General features: G+C 41.4%; 2 protein-coding genes, 1 long non-coding RNA gene and 1 pseudogene across 3 annotated transcripts; 2 read left to right on the plus strand and 2 right to left on the minus strand.

The window, feature by feature from the left end:
- Positions 1–323: 323 nt before the first annotated feature.
- LOC139434004 (uncharacterized) lies at positions 324–1,064 on the minus strand. The gene is made up of 2 exons (XR_011643406.1): positions 973–1,064; positions 324–878 (listed from the first exon to the last, which is right to left on the minus strand). It is a non-coding gene; the product is annotated as an uncharacterized lncRNA (long non-coding RNA).
- A 72-nt stretch (positions 1,065–1,136) lies between these two features.
- Positions 1,137–2,463, plus strand: LOC117448012 (tyrosine-protein kinase CSK-like). Its single transcript, XM_034085065.2, has 3 exons — positions 1,137–1,350; positions 1,452–1,538; positions 1,724–2,463. Exons 1-3 carry the CDS (start codon positions 1,171–1,173, stop codon positions 1,907–1,909), a joined length of 453 nt encoding a protein of 150 aa, XP_033940956.1. The 5' UTR covers positions 1,137–1,170; the 3' UTR covers positions 1,910–2,463.
- A 1,854-nt stretch (positions 2,464–4,317) lies between these two features.
- LOC117448497 (N6-Methyl-AMP deaminase-like) lies at positions 4,318–11,371 on the plus strand (annotated as a pseudogene).
- Positions 11,187–20,321, minus strand: nat10 (N-acetyltransferase 10). Its single transcript, XM_034085230.2, has 29 exons — positions 20,180–20,321; positions 19,305–19,425; positions 18,737–18,828; positions 18,479–18,650; positions 18,201–18,323; positions 18,055–18,116; positions 17,852–17,966; positions 17,513–17,620; positions 17,237–17,370; positions 17,052–17,145; positions 16,873–16,971; positions 16,644–16,780; positions 16,029–16,153; positions 15,790–15,940; positions 15,197–15,293; positions 14,983–15,099; positions 14,406–14,507; positions 14,244–14,318; positions 14,039–14,155; positions 13,816–13,949; positions 13,674–13,722; positions 13,495–13,591; positions 13,296–13,403; positions 12,714–12,886; positions 12,513–12,632; positions 12,235–12,333; positions 11,998–12,071; positions 11,804–11,884; positions 11,187–11,717 (listed from the first exon to the last, which is right to left on the minus strand). Exons 2-29 carry the CDS (start codon positions 19,416–19,418, stop codon positions 11,573–11,575), a joined length of 3,114 nt encoding a protein of 1,037 aa, XP_033941121.1. The 5' UTR covers positions 19,419–19,425; positions 20,180–20,321; the 3' UTR covers positions 11,187–11,572.
- Between the last annotated feature and the right edge of the window lie 96 nt (positions 20,322–20,417).

The raw sequence follows: 20,417 nt of genomic DNA on the forward strand, positions 1-20,417 counted from the left end.
TGTTTAAGTGCATTCACCTTTGAAAACTTAACCGCAGAGCTTAGTTTGGTTTGTTTCTCTATGTCTATAGGACTAAGGAAAACATTACTGGTTCAATTTTCATGATACTTGGTGCAAGTGTGTATCATGGGCCAAGGAAGAACACCTTACATTGTGGAAGATTGGGCTTACTGGAGGTCTGCGCTCTCTGGCCTTCCTAGTGGTCCTTTATGTTTAGCTGCATGTCTACATGTGTGCATTAACAACAATCTCCTTCTATGTGTAGTGTCCACACATCTGGCAAATTAAACTGATTCAGATTGAGTAACTGTACAGTGGAAAACTAAGGCTGAAGCATGGGTATGCAACACAACTTTATTGAAGCTCTTGAAGCAACATCAATTTACAAACAAGGAAACGGGAGCTCATTGAACATAAAAACGTTTTTTAGAAACCAAAATGACAGTAAAGAACCAAGAAGGGGAACAAACTCCCAAGGGTTGGACCAGCAGTGGCAGGTGCATTTTTTTATACAAAAAATAACTTATGAAATCTTTCAAGTTTACAGGAATATTGTAGCTCATGGCATGTGTAAATCGATGATTGGATTTACAGCTCAGCTTGTGTTTCAGACTTTAAACAATTTAATATTTCCAAATACCAAAGCAGAGTTTACTTTGATTTAAGAGACAGGAAAAATACCACTGAAAGAACAAAAAAAAATAAAGAACATGAGTAAGCTGGGGCGAATGCGTTTTGGAATTTTCAGTGTGGTGCAAGTTAGTCAGTCACAGTCATTATGAAAGGCCTTTTCAGGATCGTATCGCCTGAGTGCTGCCTCTCGACACTCCTCTGGGTCCCTGACCCGCGCCGCGCTTGTAGTTCGGTTGGTAACCCTCCTGGAGTAACAGAGGGGAAAAAACCACATGTTAGAAACTACTCCCACAGAAAGCAAAGCCAACAGAGTGTGAGAACTGAAAGCTTCTTTCATACCCTCTGATAATTCCCGTTTGAGTAATCCCGAGGTGTGTTGAACTGAGTCTGTCCATAACCAGAGTTTTGAGTATTGGCGAAGGAGGACGATATCCATCATAGCCATGTTTTTGATCCCACAATTGAATGTGGAAAGACAAAAGTTCTGAGGTTTTGAACTTTGTTTTCCTGTGCTTTCACAGAGACGTCTGTGAAGCCATGGCCTACCTGGAAAACAACAACTTTGTCCACCGAGATTTAGCAGCCCGCAACGTTCTTGTGTCAGAAGACAACATGGCCAAAGTCAGTGACTTTGGTCTGACCAAAGAGGCCTCCTCCACTCAGGACACTGCCAAGCTGCCGGTGAAGTGGACCGCCCCGGAGGCTCTCAGGGAAAAGGTATGCTGTTGTTTTCATGGACTGTTGTTGATGTCAAGTTGCGTGCTTTGCCTTGTGTAGCTCCCACAAACCCTACGTGTGTTTTTTTTCCTAATCAATAGAAATTCTCCACCAAATCGGATGTTTGGAGCTACGGTATTCTGCTTTGGGAGATTTACTCTTTCGGCCGAGTGCCTTACCCAAGAATTGTAAGTACCAATATATTTTCGGGAAGAGGCATAAAGAAAATATTAAGGAAAAATAATAAAATAAGGAATTTTAATGTGTTGACTGTATTTTAACGAATTACATAGTTTGCCTCAAATCGTCCTTAAGCTGTAAGCTGTTTTCTGTCAACACTGTCTTTCTCACAACTACTTATTCCATCCTGTAGCCATTAAAAGACGTCGTGCCTCGAGTGGAGAAGGGATACAAAATGGACTGTCCAGATGGCTGTCCTGAAGTGGTGTATAACATCATGAAACAGTGCTGGAACCTGGACCCTGCTGCTCGGCCAAGCTTTCAGATGTTGAAGGAGTGGCTACAACATATCAGCCAAGGGAAAGGGAAAAAACCTTAAGACATCTGACAGAACGGATACAAAAAGTGACTTTCCTCTCCCTTCATTTTGACCACTTGGACCACAACCTAGGAGGAAGAAATAGTTTGCAGACAATGCTAGATTTGTCCGTGAACCGATATAACTGTCAACGTCTATGTTCCTTAGCAGCATCCATGTCTCAGGGTGTTCATATTGCAGTTACTCTTAATATCTGATTCGGTCGCTATTTCTGCGCTAAGTTTTCAAGTGTGAATGATTAACTGTCATATCAACGAGTCTTTCTTTAATACACAGTGCCTTGACCTGTTTTGTGTATTTTATGACCTTTATGTTGATAGCCTTGGTCATATTGGGGACGGCATTATTTTTTATGAACATTTACAGTGGACCGTGACATAATTTGAATAAGTTGACTGAATCCATTGTATCGGTTTAAAGAGGAGAGACACGTCAAAAGTAGGGAAGATGGTTTTGATACATCATTACACACTCTATTCTTTTTTTACAGTTTCATGGTACACCTTACTGCATGATCGTATAATTATTTTGTTAAGAGGACTAAGTTAAAATAACTTTAATTATGCAGCTTTACATTTTTTATTGTTGTCTATTTCAAATGCCCTATAAAAGGAAGCACAAGCGTGGACAAATGTAAACTTGACTACTGATATAGAACACCATTCAGCTGATTCATGTAGAAACCATTCCCATGTACAGAATTGTCCATCCAACATCATGAAATGTTTCTATGTTTCTGATTCTTCAGATTGAACCAATATTCTGGATTTTGTATGTAAAGAGAAAAAAGAATGTTAATAAATTACATATTGAAAAAAACGTTTTTATTTTCCTTTTTTTCAAAGTCAAGTATTAGGTATTTAATATGGAAATTATTCATTTACACTTTTAAACCAATCAAACTCAAAGCAATCACAAATCAAATACAAATGGTACCTAAACAATTTAGACATATTTATATGTTACTAAGTATTTCAATTTTTGCTGCTTTCTACTTCCACTACTAACCTTTTCTCAACTTTTATAATATGTTTTGCATTTTTTTTAAAACCTGAATAACAAGATAATAGCAGCCATTAGATTAATAAAGTACAGTATAAAAAAAATGAGTACAAATGTATGTACTTGTTTTATAATATTTAATATTATATCAAGACCAGGCTCAAAAACCCGAGGGGACCGAGCCTTCGCAGCTGCTGGCCCTAGGCTCTGGAAAAGTCTGCCCCTCCATGTGAGGTCGGCCCAGACCCTAGGGGTTTTTAAATCCTCACTGAAGACTCACTTCTTCTCTCAGGCCTTCTAGTCAGAGTATGACTCCTGACATTTCCTGTGTTTTGTTTTTATTTTCATTTCATTTCATTTCAAACCTTTATTTATCCAGATTGGTCCCATTGAGATCATAGATCTCTTTTTCAAGGGAGACCTGCAGCATATAGGTTCCACATGAAACATACAACAATAAAGGACATTATACATTATATTTACAGGATACATAGTTATAGACATTTACAAGTGCCAATTGTATCAGCAAGCATTTCATTTTGCCTAGCTTTAAAAAACATGCAGAGGAATGAGATTGCTCAGTTTCAATTATTGCTGAAGATTGTTCCAAGCAAGTGGAGCTGCGCACATAAAAGCTGTCTTACCTGAGACAGTCCTTGCTCTTGGCACATCTAACAAGACTACATCATGTGACCTCAGACAATAGCTGCTTGCAACTCTCTGTGTTATCAGAGAGCAGATATAATACGGGAGTTTACCCAACAAAGCTATATTATATTTGCTGTTGTAAATTATTGTCTTTTGTTGTTATTGTAGTATTTGTTGTTCAGTGTTTTATTACATGTGATGTACAGCAACTTTGGCTCGACCAAAATCGTTTTTAAATGTGCTCTATAAATAAAACCTGATTTGATTTGATATATTCTAATAAAGGTTATTCCTTTGTCATTGCAGTTTAAGGTTAACAGTGCTATCAAGAGGTTCAGTTTCTTATCAACGGAGGCTGTGATAGTGGTTATGTCATTTTCCCTTTCTTTCAAACCGCAATCAAATAATACATGAACTAATAAGGAAATATAAGTCGCCTCATGGGGTTTCAACGATTAAGAAGCGGAACCTGGAGGAGGGAGAATCCCCTAAAAGATGGGGGCTTATTACTGTGTTGCACTTGGTGTCACACTAAAATACAGACTGAAAACGTGTCAGCGTTAAGTGACAGCCTGCAGCTCATGATTACAGAGGCTTGTGTTTACTTTGTGATGATGGACAATGAGGTCGATGTCTTCTATCGGGAGCTGCCAAAAGTGGTAAGTCGCAAAGCATTGATACATCTTAAGATGAGAAGAAAGTGTGAGGAGTTTAAAACACGGTTAAAAGTATGTTTGTGTACATTTATAGTTACATAGATGCTAACGTCAGCGTTTCAAACCGTCACCAGGAGCTGCCATGCTCCACCTCACGGCTCCGTCAGCTACCCGACCATCGAGAAGCTCATCAGCCGGAAACCGCACCTCAAACATCGGACACGGCATGACGGCCATCGGCAAGGGCCGAGCGGAGGACCTGGATGAGTGCGTATAACTTTATATGAAAGTTAATAAAGGACCAATTTTTTATCAATTAGAGCTATATTTGATGATGACATCGTCGTTATTTCATTTCATTTCATTTCAAACCTTTATTTAACCAGATTGGTCCCCATTGAGATCATAGATCTCTTTTTCAAGGGAGACCTGCTATTTCACAAGTACAAGTATAAACAATGGGTGGGTATTAAAGTGTACTGGCTTTAGATTAGAATAAAACAAAAAACTGTCAATTATCAAAGACGTATTTCTCTCCAGGGTGATAGCAGCACACCCCAACTAGTCGCTTGAGAAATATCAGGATAATCTGTTTTTGATTTATTCTTTTATTATTCTTTTTACAGAGGGATGATAGCTCATATATGAGACTTCAAAGGTATTTTATTTTGTAAACTGTACATCAGATTGTCCTGATATTCTCTGAGTGACTAGATGGGGTGTCCTGCCATCACCCTGAAGTGAAATACGTATTTGATACTGGAGAGTTTGTTTTATTCTCATCTAAAAACAGCGGGACGATAGCTCATATATGAGACTCAAAGGTATTTTATTTTGAAACTGTACATCAGATTGTCCTGATATTCTCCAAGTGACTAATGGGGGGTGTTGCTGCTATCACCCTGGAGTGAAATAAGTATTTGATAATTGACAGTTTTTGTTTTATTCTTATCTAAAAACAGATGGACGATAGCCCATATGAGATTTTCAAAAGTATTTATTTTGAAACTCCTTTTAGTTTTACATTCACTCAGTAGTAGTAGTTATACGTAGTTTGTTTAGGTATATTTGTTATTGACCGAGTAAGCGGTTTATTTTGAAGGCAGTTTTTCCAGGCCTCTACCGTAATGCATAGGATATTCGCGCACCACAATACAAGGTGCAGGCTGGCTTCTTGACTATGTTTTCCAAAGTGGAGGCTGGCTTGACCTCAGTAATAGTAATGTGACGATGGGAAGAGGTTTTTTTTTCTTTTTTAAAGGGGTCAAATCTATAAGAACATGGCGTGCATATCCATCCATCCATCTTCTCCCGCTTATCCGTGGTCGGGTCGCGGGGGTAGCAGTTCCAGCAGAGAGCCCCAAACTTTCTTTTCCCTGGCGACATCAACCAGCTCTGACTGGGGGATCCCAAGGCGCTCCCAGGCCAGCGAAGAGATATAATCCCTCCACCTGGTCCTAGGTCTACCCCTTGGTCTCTTCCCAGCTGGACGTGCCTGGAACACCTCCCTAGGGAGGCGCCAGGTGGCATCCTAACTAGGTGCCCGAACCACCTCAACTGGCTTCTTTCGACGCGAAGGAGGAGCGGCTCAACTCCGAGTCCCTCCCTGATGACCGAACTTCTCACCTTATCTCTAAGGGAGACACCAGCCACCCGGCGGAGGAAACCCATCTCGGCCGCTTGTATCCGCGATCTCGTTCTTTCGGTCATGACCCATCCTTCATGACCATAGGTGAGGGTAGGAACGAAAATGGCCCGGTAGACAGAGAGCTTTGCCGTCCGGCTCAGCTCCCTTTTCGGTCACAACGGTGCGGTAAAAGCGACTGCAATACCGCTCCGATTCTCCGGCCCATCTCACGCTCCATTGATCCCTCACTCGAGAACAAGACCCCGAGATACTTGAACTCCTTCACTTGGGGTAAGGACTCATTCCCTACTTGGAGTGGACAGTCCATCGGTTTCCTGCTGAGAACCATGGCCTCAGATTTGGAGGTGCTGATCCTCATCCCAGCCGCTTCACACTCGGTTGCGAACCGATCCAGTAAGTGCTGAAGGTCGCAGACCGATGAAGCCATCAGAACCACATCATCTGCAAAAAGCAGTGGTGCAATCCTTAGTCCACCGAACTGCAGACCCCCCCCCCCCCCCACGACTACGCCTCGAAATCCGATCCATGTATATTACAAACAGGATTGGTGACAAAGCGCAGCCCTGGCGGAGGCCAACCCTCACCGGAAATGGGTCCGACTTACTGCCGAGGACCCGGACACAGCTCTCGCTTTGGGAGTACAGAGATTGGATGGCCCTGAGTAGAGACCCCCTCACCCCATACTCCCGCAGCACCTCCCACAGTAACTCCCTGGGAACCCGGTCATACGCCTTCTCCAAGTCTACAAAACACATGTAGACCGGATAAGCGTACTCCCAGGCCCCCTCCAGGATCCTTGCGAGAGTAAAAAGCTGATCCGTCGTTCCACGACCAGGACGGAATCCGCATTGTTCCTCCTCAATCTGAGGTTCGACAATCGGCCTGGCGTGCATATCTGCAGGTGTAAATTGCATTTGTATCATAATATTATAATGAATTGTAGGCATAGATATGTGTATATATATTGTTTAATTAATCATATTGAAAAATGGAATAGTTATACATGAAACATCAACGAATAGAATACAAAATAATGACCTTCCCATGCAGGAACATTATCTATGAATGTGGTTTTATGTTGGTTATTGGACAGACATGCACGTGATTGGACAGACATGCACTTGATGTGTAATTAATTGATCTTGAATAAATATTTAAAAAGAAGATTATTTCAGATTTTGAATAATCATCACGTGTCTTGGATCCCTCCAAATCAATGCCGCATTTTATTACTACAATACAAAATAGGAACACATTGAATTGAATTAATTTTAATTTTAATAGTGATATAACAAGTCCGCAGTTTCCTTTTTAAAAAAAAAATCAGAACACATTTCAATAGCTTCCATGTCATGTAGTCTGAACAAGTACGACATGTTGCTTTTTATTGGATTTTAGTCCACCTTATGTTATGAACATTTGTATGACTTTCATTTGTATTGCTTCACTGCTGTAAATTATAATAAATATTTCCATAGAAAAAAACTGTAGTCCTATGCATGATATTTACAGCCTGTTGACCAAAGAAATAAGAAAACAGACAACATTGATTTGCACGAGGAAGATGTAAACTTAAGCATATTTGATGTCTGCAGGTGTTTCCAAGTCTTCAAGGTCATCCATCAGCTGGTGGACACGGAGGAAGACATCCTGATGGTGAGGACTGACTGTTTTTAAAAAAAAGCTGTTGTTGACTTAAATATATATATGTTTTGCACAGAATGTTACCGACAGCTGTTTCTTTTCTCTCTTCACAGGTTGCTACAGATGTGATCAAAGAGTTTGCAGCAGATGGTGTCAAATATTTAGAGCTGAGAAGTACACCAAGGGAGGAGAAACACACAGGTGGAGAAGCAGCCTTATATCTGAGAAGTGATTTACTGTCAAGGTTGTTGTATTAAATTATTAGGCTCTCAAATTAGACAGTTTACACAGATATTTTGTATTCCCATGGCACGTCTTTGTCAGTATTACCATTGAAGAAAACATGATTCCAAAAAAATCATATTTGTTTTGTGGGTTGATACAAATGTGTAAAATATTTATATTGTATCGTGGCAGACTTTGTGATTTCTTAAAACATGCCATCATTGTCCACACAATAGAAATAGTGTTGTATTGTGATGAAATGTGTCGTTTACACCCCTAATGTGTAAACATTTACAGTATGTGTGTCTTTGGGAAACACTTTGGTGCAAAACATAAAACAAACTTGAAGAATTTGAAACAAGTTTAATACCTTTTCCCTATAGGATTGACAAAGAAGAGTTACATTGAAACCGTCATCAAAGCCATTACACAATGCAAAAGCGAAGGAGTGGACATTGATGTCAGGTAGGCAACAGTTTTATTTGTGTGTGCAAGTCGGGAAATGTTTATTTGTGTGTGTGTGTGTGTGAGAAGTGCCTGTGTTGAACACACTCCCATTACAGTCTGCATAATGTTTTACTATGATGATCTAGGAACGTGAGTGCTGGCCACAGCAGTGAATAGTTGTAAATGTGTTCATTTGTTCTCAAGGTTTCTGGTGGCGATTGACCGCAGGAATGGAACTGAAGTTGCCATGGAGACGGTGAAGCTTGCTGAGGACTTCATGCTGTCGTCTGATGGTTTGGTGTTGGGACTCGACCTCAGTGGAGATCCAACGGTTAGTACAAATTGAGCATCATTGGAATTAAAACATTCACTATTTAATTTCTCTGTGTTACCAGTTTCTGCCTTTCACATGTGCTGGCTGTATTTCTCAGACGGATCAAAAAGACAGTTTTACTCCTAATATTACGTACCATTAGAGTTACAATACCCACTAGTTGGGGACCAGTTAGACTAGCGTTTTTTTGCAGGTTATGGAATGTTCAGAAATAGTACTTTTGCTTCTGATACTTGTGCTTTTAAGTGCAAGCTACAAATACGTTTACTTATACATTTATGAAGGTAATGTAAAGACAAAAGCATAAAAAACAATGGTTAATGTTATCTATTACAGAAAGTGTAGTCTTTCATAATGATAGCTGTTCAACAATTTGCTCAGGTTTTGTTGGTAGACCCTGGTCCATGGTGTTAGCAGTCACTATAGTTTGTGGGAGTATTCCAATGACTGATCCCAACGTGGTTTCTTGTTTATTTTGCATTTTTGACAGATGCATTGCTATATTGAAATGATGCTATTTGCAAAAAGAATAGTTGCAAATTAAAGGGAATGTACAGTACAATAATTTCATTAAAAAACAAATCCATGTAAATGAAATATTCAGTGAGATTTAAAAGGAATCCACGAGTCTGACATTTACTCACAACACTTCCTGTTAATGAATGTACTTTTCCCTCTCAGGTTGGCCATGGCAAAGACCTACTTCCTGCTCTACAGAAGGCAAAGAACTGTGGACTGAAGTTGTCCCTGCACCTCTCAGAAGTATGACCAGAACATTAAATGTAATCCGTTATCAGTGAGCAGAGCACATTATCTGAGAGAGATCTGATGTTCCAACATGAACGGTTGCAGGTCCCGTCCCAGCTGGAGGAGTCCGACCTGCTGCTGGATCTTCCTCCGGACAGGATCGGTCACGGCACCTTCCTGCACCCGGCCATGGGGGGATCACAAGGACTTGTTGACAAAGTGGTGAAGCACAACATACCACTGGGTAAGAGTGAGATTCAAATATTTATTTTCTGAGGTGTGCACCAGTGGATTTGCTTATGGATTTTTTTTTTTTTTATCTCATAGAGCTTTGCCTGACATCAAACGTCAAAGGACAAACGGTAGCACGTTACTCCGATCATCATTTCAAACACTGGTACCAGATGGGACATCCCAGTGTGATTTGTGTAAGTTTCGCCTCACATACGATACTATGACCAGTTTTTAATTGCATTTTGAGGCATACTGAACTGACGGTTTTATATGTTTAATGACATACTTAACTGTCTTTCCAAAGACTTCCAAAGTCAGAATAATGTATTTAAAAAAAAAAAAAAATGTGTTTGCTAAATTCTAATTCATTAGAGTCGAGGCCATATCAAGTCTATTTTTATGACACTTTTGGACATTTTTGTATTAGTTTATATTTATTGGAATATGCCTGCTTCCTAAATTGCTACTTATGCGGCTTTCACACCAGCGCTTTTCCCTTTCTAGCTCCGAGCTAGAGCTTTTCTGGTTCAGCTCCGGTTTCTCTTTTCTGCTCCCGCTCTGTTCACACCGCCCAGAGCCCGACTGGTGCTGCGTCATGACGTCACCGTTCACAACAACGGGTCGATGATCGTGTTGCTTTTAATCACACGAAGCCAGATTAAATTAAATAACGACTTCTCCAACCTTATACTTTCTTCAGAGTGCCGTGGTCCATTAATGTGTTTCTGCGGCATTTACCGACCGCTGCAGTGCTGGCTGCTCTTCCAAGGGAGTTTATGCTCCCGGTTAGCTCACACTGCAGCGGCCGCTCTAAAGTATTCACTGTCCGACTCACACAAGCAGCTGATACATATCCCCAGTCTGAATTGACGCTGTTTGGCATCACAACGCTGTTATGAAAGTTTCTCTGGTATAAAATGGCTGGGTGATGTTAGCATAGCAACCGAAGCTAAACTGACTACTTGCTATTGCGGCATAAACCGTTTTCTACAGGCACATTTTACCGGCGTATTTTTATTATGATTCTACTTGTGATAGTCGGACACGCCAACCTGTGCAGCCCATGTATTGATTCCATCCGATAGCTGCTATAATACAAAACGTCTGCCTCTCTCCACAATGATCAATAACAGTGAACGGATGGTCAAAGTAAGGTACAAATAAACAGAATCACACGAAGCCTGGTTGCTTCAGGCTCCAGCTCCGAGCCGGAGCTGAACACGCGTTTGTGTGAAAGGGGCATAAGTCATCATTACTTCAACCCTTAATTGGGCAATCACATAAATAATTGATTGCTTGATTTCACCTGATGTACACGGTTATAACACCGTTTAACAGCCAATATAATCACTTATCACACCCAGCTAATACCAATATTACACTTATGTTACATATGGACACAGACTGTCAAATGACACTAAAGTATGCAGCATGAAACTGTAACCATCTATGGGTTAGGGACACCTGATATAGAACCTGAATTGACACCATGTTGACCATGAATGATTTTATTCTTTGTCACATTACAGACTGATGATAAAGGAGTCTTCAGTACAGACTTGTCTCAGGAATATCAGCTGGCAGCTTCCACGTTTGATCTCAGTCGTGAAGCTGTGTGGAAACTTTCCCATGATGCCATAGACTGTATCTTTGCCCCGGACACCGTGAAACAGCAGCTCAAACAGAAGTGGATTTATTTAAAGCCTCAAGTGTTCCATTACAGGGAAACTGACAGCCTTTAATATACCTCACAAATCATTTTACAGAACGTATTCATTAACATTGTAGAAATCATGTATTCAACTAAAAGGGAAACTCTAAACATACTGTGAAAATGTTTAAAATAACTGAAAGTAAATCCTTCCTATTTAATACAACATGTGTAAGTGTGTTATTTGCTGCCGATATACAGGGTCTCTGCAATGTTGCACACACCATAAAACAAAGCAACAAACTTGTTATGACGTACTGTAGAAATAAGAAAATATCTCAGAGGATATCCAGTCTTTTAGGTGCTCTTCAGTATCTGCATTATCATGTTGATACCGCTTGGTTCCTGTCAATGCAGCAGTTTATGGTCACGCCCTCTTTCCAAATTTGCCCTGCTTGTCCTTGTTCTTCTTGAATTTTCCGTGTTGTGTCTCTTTCTTTTTCAGTTTTCCATGCTCTGGAGCCCCATTGCTTGCTTTTGTGTTTTCCCCTTCATACTTCCTCTTCTTTTCACTGTTGGGAGAAGGACATTGTTACAAACATGTTTCTCCAACATCCCAAACAACCACAGTCTGCCAACAATCCTGATGTCACTGCACCTTTTGATGCTGACGACCGCTGTGGTCCCCGCTTTCTTCAGCACCTGGTCCCATTCCTCATTATCTCCACGGATCGTGTACCTGTAAATACAAAAAGGAAATTATTAAAACTACAACAGTAAATATTGCCCTGCGCATTTTCAAGATGCTACACGAATGACCAAAATCATCCCTCCTCAAAACCTTATACTCACTCTTCCATGTCCATTTCCTTGACTTTCTCCACATCCTGCTTGTGTTTCTCATCAAACTCCTTAGCCGCTTCGTTCTGTGAGTGACAGATTCATTTTTAAACCTTTTTCCCCCCAAACAAACGCAATTTTTCTTATATTCATTATTTTCCCTGATAGGTGACTTTACATAGAGGAAAAAAGAAAAGCAACACTTTCCACATGAGCGTTTTAAAATCATCAGAGTTGTTAAACACATACCAGATCATCATTGAGGCTTCTGACAGTGGGCTCCATGGAAACGTCTATAGAAGTCGCCATCTCTGCCTCAATGGCCTTTTCTTGGATGCTGGTGAAGACCTAGGATTGTTTCAAGGCTTTATTGTCATGTGCACATTAGCTACAGTGTAGATCTGGCAATACACAACTTCAGTCACAGGCTCCTCCAACAGTGCAACACATATACAAAGATTAATGTTGTTGCAGAAGTATTGCATTAGATGGCATCTTCCTCCCAGCATGTACGGGAGGAAACTTACTTGGACAAATTTCCGGATCAGACGGTTGAAGAGGCCCATGAGCTGCGAGCTTGGGAGTTCAATTTCCTTTTCCAGCTGGTCTACTGATTTGTGCTGTAAACCTATGCCGAGCAGTAGAGCCTAGAGAAAAGCAACAGGTTCAAATAAAACTGAATTCACGACAAAGAAACAACTGAAACCATGAGCTCAAGGGAAACGTACACACTGTGCTGCGGAGAGAGACACGTCCCCGAGCTGTTTGAGGAAGAACATGCGAGCCACTGTTGGGACCAGGTCCATGATGAGGTGGTAGTCCACCATGCTCCTCGAATACAGCTCCAGGCGCTTGAGGTCGTAGGGGCTGAAATTGGAGGCCAGCTCGGATCTGCTGAGAACTGTGGAGGTCAAAGGCAGGTCAGAAAGTGTGTGAGGTGGAGAGGAACTCTGTAGGGTTAGAACTGCTACAAAACAGATCAAAAATACTCAAATGAATAAATATAGAGCACCCACTTCTTTTCTTTTGTTAAAGGACCACACAGTTGCCATTTACATTGGCAGTTACAGAGAAATGATTCCAGGGACTTAGGATCTCAATGAAACTCGTTTGATCACACACGTCTTCATAAAATAACAAATATGGCGTTTGCACGAGCTGGAATAAAGTGTTCACAATCTCAGAGAGCATGATACGTTTACTTTGGATGGTTACAACCTTTTGGCTAATAGGTTTTTCACTTCTGGAACCTCACTGTTGAGCTCCGTCTCCCTCTCGTGTGACAGCATCAGTTGTTAAAGGAGTCTTACCGGTGGTCTCGTCCTTGGACTTCTTGTTCTGCAGGATGCTGAGTGACATGCTGGGATGGAAGCTGCTGAACTGGTAGGAGAGGAGGGACAGGAAGCGCCGGCGGAAATCTGAGGGAAACAATAACTTTGTAGTCAGACTATCATGAGTTCAAACAAACCAGATCTCCAGGGGCAGAGCAGGAAAGTTGTTGAAGTTCACCTTTCCAGAAGGCAGAGAGCCACTGGCTCTGCTCCGGGGAGTCATCTGTGTTCAGCTCCTTCAGCATCACGCAGGAGTGCTCTCCTGTCAGGTCGTTCTACAGACACACACAATGATTACAGCCTGTGACGACAGCAAGATGCACAGACAAATATATAACGATCTCTTTTTATACTTACAGGGGTTTGTCTTAAGTAGACTGGAGTATAACCAGCTTTCCTCCAGAACCTGTCAGGTTGCAAAAAGAGTTTTTTTAAAAAAATGAAATAAAAAATCTGCAAAAATACAACAACCCTCATCTCCATATTCAAGGACACTCACTTGAGCAGCCTTGTAGTAAGGCCATAGGAGACTCCCAGATAGTCCAGTCTCTCCGCTCTCCTCTCACTCAGCTTCAGCAGCAGAGGGGGGAGCTCTTTCCTCGGAGTGATCACCTCCTCCAGCAGACTGACAGCCTGCACACGAGAGACGACAACACGATGAGTTTCTACCCTAGTTACAATGTGTGTAATCGATGTCTTCTAAATATATGTCATTTCATTACCTCGCTGCTGACGGATGTGATCTCATTTGGATTTGAGTTTGTGCTCTCATCCATGGTGGGGAACTTGCCCTCGTAGTACATCTGCAGCAGTTGGAGAGCTCTGGAGCCGTAGCCCATCTGGAGGACAGGTGGAGAACCAGTTCGATACAGAACATGCAGATTCAAATGAAACTGGGAACATGCTGAGACTTGTGCAGGCTCTTACCCCCTGGTAGTCTGGGTTGACAGCGATCCGCACCACTCTGCCTCCGGAGAGGCCGCCAAAGTCTGGGTCTTGGAACTACAAAGAGAAAAAGTAGAGGATCAAATATTTGCACGTTGATAATGTGAGTTCAAAAATCTCAAAGCGCTTGTATCGAGTGTGTACCTGCTCTGACACCGTCCAGGGAATCAGGTCCCCAGAGGCCTTCTTTCCTCTGGACAGACTGTTCAAGATGGACTGCCGAGATATTTCTCCCTCCAGACACACCTGAGAAAAACAAATGTACATTTACCAAGAGTCAAGTCAATTCAATTCATAAATTAAAAAGATATTAGCATACACAAATGCTAATTTTGTTAATAAAAGCTGTAACTGAGTCCATTTGTGTCTCCTGTGCTGCATAACAGGACTACAGCGGTAGCACACCATGAGCAGTCAGGGTTTGGAGTAACTTACTTATTTAAGTTAACTATAGCAACAACATGGCTTGGAAGAAATAAACAAAGTCATGTTTTGGCTGGACTGACTGACATCAAATGTTCAAAATAATCTGGAGACTAGAAACTCAAGAGTTAGTTAGGGTTTTCTCTGACAAAGATAAGACAACATGCCCAGACCTTTAGTCAACTAAAAAAAAGAAACAACCTACGAAACCTCAAAATGAACAAGTCAAATTGACACAGGTCTAACACTTCATGAAACAAATATCTGATCAAATGGCCGGCAGTCAGCTGTGTTTTACCTGCACCACAGCGAGGACCTCGGGCAGAGCGTTCTGAGTGGTGGGGACAGGAGGGAGGAGGCAGAAGAGGTGATGGGCCGGAGCATCGGACAACATCTGCAGGTCGTTGGGGGAATTCTGGATCCAGAGAAGACATTTGAGACGGCGAATAAACAAACGGATGACAGGACACTGTGCGTAGGATGCAATGTGATCCTCAGACTAAGATTCTCACCTTGTAGTGCGAGGCCACGTAGAGGGCCATCAGCCTCTGCAGGAAGGCCTCAGACGCCTTGTGGTAACAGAACAGGGTGTCTCTGTTCACATAGTACCTGCACAGTGGGGGTTAAGGACTAACGCAGAACAAACTGGTGTGTAGGAGTGTGTCACTCAGACAGTTGCATGCGAGTGATACAACATTTCACATTTTTCGTTGTCTGATTTGATTAACATAAGATTATGATTAGCTACAAAACTGTTTATTTCATGCATTAAATTGCATTATGCAAATGCATTATGGTCCTGAATGGTAATACCAAAAAAGAGATGAGAAGTGATAATAAGAGAAATGTTCTCTGTAAGCCCCAAGCTTTGTTGTATCTTTAGAAATATTTGAAGTGGATATTGGAAAACTTAAGAAGAGGGTTGAAACATACCAGTTGATATTAACTGGAAGGCAATAATTGATTTTATTTTTAAGTGTCTTCCCCTTTTCTTAATGATATGTAAAAAATGTTTTGCTTCCACTACATGCTGTATGTAACCAGTATGTGGCCGAGGAGGTCAGTAATGTAACCCGGGCTGTCCAGGTCAGTGCATAAAGGATACAGGTCACAGGTCTGTGGGAGGGGGCAGCCGGAGATGAGTCTGGGTATGTTCATACAGTCGAGACACAGCAGGTCGTTCAGCCACTTCTCCACAGCGTCTCCCGGGGCGTACCGGATCGACTCGTGAAGAGTGACCTCGTGGAGAGAGCGAGCTGTGTGCAGAGACAGAGAAGCAGTCAGTCCGTTTGCTGACTCACATTGGTCACTAAACAACCACAGGCAGATCCCTGATGTCTGTACCTGCTGCCAGCCTCTCTGTGTTGGAGCTCCTGTTCTCTGCAGACATCTTCTGCTGACTGTCGGCACTCTGTTGCCGCAGCTGCTGGATCAGTTTGAGGGAAAGAGAGCGCCCGGTGCCTTCATATCTACAGAGAGAGGAACACAGCGGTGAGAGAGGCAAAGAGCTACAGCTGAAATAGTGAAGTAAATGATCGATCAACTGAAATATCAACCATTTCAAAACTCTAATCAGAATTACTGGTTGAAGGATTCTCGAGGTGTGTTAAAATACAAATATTCTATTATACAAAACTGAATATTATCAGGATTTTTGACTATTGTTCAAAGAAAAATCAAGCATATGTAACCTAAGCTTTACAAACATCATATTGCGTATTTGACTATTTTTAAACAAAACAATCAAAAAATGCAATAACTGCTCTTATTAAATATTTGTTTTCCTGCCTTTCAATGGCTTTATTGGTATTCATGTTTTTGCCAAAGCATCAAAGAACAAACTGACTTTGAATTAAACCCATAATAATGAAAATACCACCTCTTAATGTCTTAGCATGTTTAGTTATTTGGACAAAAGTAGTGTGATATTGGATCATGTATGTCATCCAGCATACTGACCCGTTGATGGTGGAGGCCATGAACACCAGGTACGGCCCCAGCAGTTTCTTCACCAGAGGCAGAGGGATGGCTGCAGCCTCGTCTATCACCAGCAGCTCAGCCTGACCCAGCTTCACTGCGTCTCCTGGGTGGATGTACTGCGGTCACATGGACAGGAAGGTTAGAGGCGAGTCATTCACTAAATATGATATATAAATAACTTTGAGAAGAGTGGCCTGGTCTTGTTTACCTGGATTGTCTGCCGGTGCTCTTTGAAGATGTTCACCCTCACCACAGCTTTGTTGAAGTCTGGATTTAAAGACTGGATGATCTCATAGTCAAGATGCTCCTACAAAATGCAAAAGGGGACGTGAGCTTAGTGTAGTAACGTACAGTCCTTGATACAGAGAAGACTCTCAGGCTGCATACCTGATACTGCAGAGAATCAAAGCCTTTGAAGATGAATTCAAACATGGTGTGCAGGTTGTCCGGGCTCGGGGAGGTCACAAAGATATTGGAATAGCTGTGGATAATACCAGGAAGTCAATGTCAAATTAAGTCAGCATAATATACCGAACTGGTTTATTTGTAAGACATTATCAAACCAATCTTACCCAAATGCAACAGCTCCAGCGACAGCCAGCCCCAGAGCTGCAGACTTGCCTCGACCACGCGCAGCCGTCAGAGTCACGGTGGTCCGCAGGGTCTTCTCTGAAATCGCCTCGATGAACTTCAGCACTCCTTTAGCCTAGAGGACAAATCAAACCTTAAGATTTACATTTATTATGACTTGGACAATTATTGAGGTGTAATTCCTTTGTGTTGGTAACTTGAAATACAATCAGTACATTCATTGAAAATGGTACTTTGTATTGTTGAGAGGTACTGACCTGGTCCATGGTCTTGCAGCAGTCCACCAACACTCCCACAGGCTGAGTGTCATGCAGAGATTCCTTTAGGTCCTTCAGCTCCTGTTCTCGTGGAGTCAGACCGTCCTCCTGAAGAAACGAGACAACAGGTCAGAAATCAGGAAGCAACGAGCCAACAAGCAAGCAAACTTCATTTATGTAGCACTTTTTAAAAACAGTTGCAAAGTAGTTTATAGAAGTGAACAAAAAGACTGACAAGTCCCAAGTTACTTAGAAAGTCAAGCAACTTTTAAGATGCCTCAGGAGGATGTTCCGTAGTCAATGAGCAACAACAAATAATGTCTCCTATAATAAAGTTACCTGAGTCTTTGGAGGAATGGGCTTGATGTTCGCCATGTGGCTGGAGATTGGCAGGATGTTGAGTTGGTCGTCAATGACAACACAGTTCTTGCAGGATGCAAGTGACAGAATGAATCTGAAAACAGTTTAACAAAATAAATGAATACCATTTAACTTTTGGCTCCAAATGCTCCAAATGTTATGAAATCCATAAGAGCCCTTGCCTCTCATTGAAGCGTCCCACCACATCCTGATGAGCCTCGGTCCGGTACCGAGAGTGCACATCCTGAGAGATAAACAGACCACAATGATCCCAAGTCGAGCTAACAGAGTCTGACATGTGTGGAGATGTAACAAGTTAAAGACTTACCATAGTCATCGTGTAGAGCTGCTTGAGAGAGTTCACGGTCCTCAGCAGAATCACCACTATACCTCCTCCTTCGACGGTCTCAACCGTTCTCGCTAACAGGTTGGGAGTGAGAGCTTCAAAGTCCTGGGCGACACAGAAAACAAAACCTCAAATGAGTCAAGTAAATCTGCTACATCAAAATCTGACTACAGCCTAAACGTTTGTGGGTTGAGCCAATTCAATTAACCATATTCTTTGATAGAGGCACTCTGGTGTGCAGCGGACGGGGAGACACTCACCTGCAGGACGCACATCCCGTATGTGTTTCCCAGGATCTTGTGGGTCTCGTTGTAGTAACAGTAGCGGATGTTGGTTGCAGCGATGAAGAGTTCAAACGGGTCATCCTGATTCAGATTCAACGTGCCAGTATTTATTTTCTTCTGCAGGTGTCTCATGCGCTTCTTCCGATTGCTGTTTTAAGCATTTTAGACAAGTTTAATACCCTTCTCCTTTATAATACAACACATGTCAAACAGCTTATTCTCTGAGGAGTTTACCTGCTGAAGCCCAGCTCTTTTTTGTAGCACCAGAGTACAGAGGGCCGTGCTTTCACACTAGCTTTAGACAGCATGTGATGCAGAATGACGACCTGGATCAAAGGCAGATTTAAATATAAAATAAAAAAAAACAGAAACAAAACTTTAAAAAGGACTGTAGTTTGAACTACAGACAGCATTTCCATAAATACATCATTTACTAAACAGCAAAAGATGCATGGCTCATTCACGGTCACCATACATCATGGAAAAGGAAGATGCAGTGACACGACAAGATGAGTTAAGGTTTGTTCAAAAGAAAATAGCAGAAAAACAACAAAAACAAGGGCTACCTTTGGGCAGAATAGTTGAGTATCTGGAAATCAACATATGAAGGATGTTGAGGATCCAAGCAGAATCACTATCAGTTTTTCAATAGTCTTTACCATTAAGGTAACCCTCACTTCTTACACATGCTGAATGTCATAAAGTGCAGCACCATTGATATTTTTCTTGGAAAAAGTGCAAAAGGATGTGTGTGTTGAATTCAATTGAAACTGATATACACACAGCTATAGATTAAGATTACCTGATCTCTCCCACGATCTCCCACCACCACATATATCGTCCGGTGCTGTAGAGCGACTCCATTCTCAATCTGGACTCGAATCCGGTTGTCTATCTTCTTGCGGACTGTTGCCATTGTTTCACTAAGAGGAGTCAGAAAACACAAAGAAGCAAATGGTTAGAGATACAGTGTGACAAATGGTGCAGTAACACCCACACAGTGCTGTCAAACTGAGTTGTTCTTCACAAACATAAATGGTGATGTACAACATTTAACATCAGATATCTACCAATAAACATTAAGTGAAAAATAAATAAATGCAGGAAGCATTCCTAATAAATTATTATCAGTAAAAGGAAATAATGATGTTAAAATGTTTAAGTTGCTTAAAACAGTAGAAATAAGGCTGTGTTTTCAGGAATATGTTCTTATTTAATGTTTAATCTTGCAATAATAATAATTATGCATCCTGTTTACATCTTTCAGAAACATAACAAAAAACACACTTTTTTTAAATACACAATAATGAATTTTTTTTACAAAAGGCACAACCACATTTACATTCATAAAATGGGCTAAATGTTATGTCGTTTTAATGTTTTCGCCAATTGAGACGTTATTCTATTCTGGAGCAAATCGGCGTTTTAAAAAAAATCCACGGAAAAACACATTTCATTACTAATTTTAAAAGAGGAACTTATTATTTAATATAGAAGTTGAACAATTCCAAAGTAATGTTGTCAAACTGAGTTAAGAGGAATGTTAGACTGAAGCTAACTTGCAGCCAAAACAAATGAGAGTTCATGGCAGCAGGGAAACTCAAATCAGCCACACAGCGAAGAAGAAACGCAATGAAAGTCTCATATAAAGAAAATACACTAAATGTTTCCACTTACCTTCAGTTATCGGAACGAGTGGTTGTTTAATCTTTATACAATTCCAACAAGTCAAGGGCTGATTTTACATGCTAGACATCATGCTGTTGATACACTCACGTGGAGACATCCGTTCATGGTGGACCCCCAGTATGACGTCAGAACAGTGCGACGGCATCGTGAAAACATTTCCAAGTAAGTCCCCGAGTTCTGTATGCCAGGTGGAAAACTTAAACTCTTATTGCTTCATTTACACGTG

This window comes from Pseudochaenichthys georgianus, chromosome 6 (genome assembly GCF_902827115.2).
Source record: "Pseudochaenichthys georgianus chromosome 6, fPseGeo1.2, whole genome shotgun sequence".
NCBI classification, from domain to species: Eukaryota; Metazoa; Chordata; class Actinopteri; order Perciformes; family Channichthyidae; genus Pseudochaenichthys; species Pseudochaenichthys georgianus.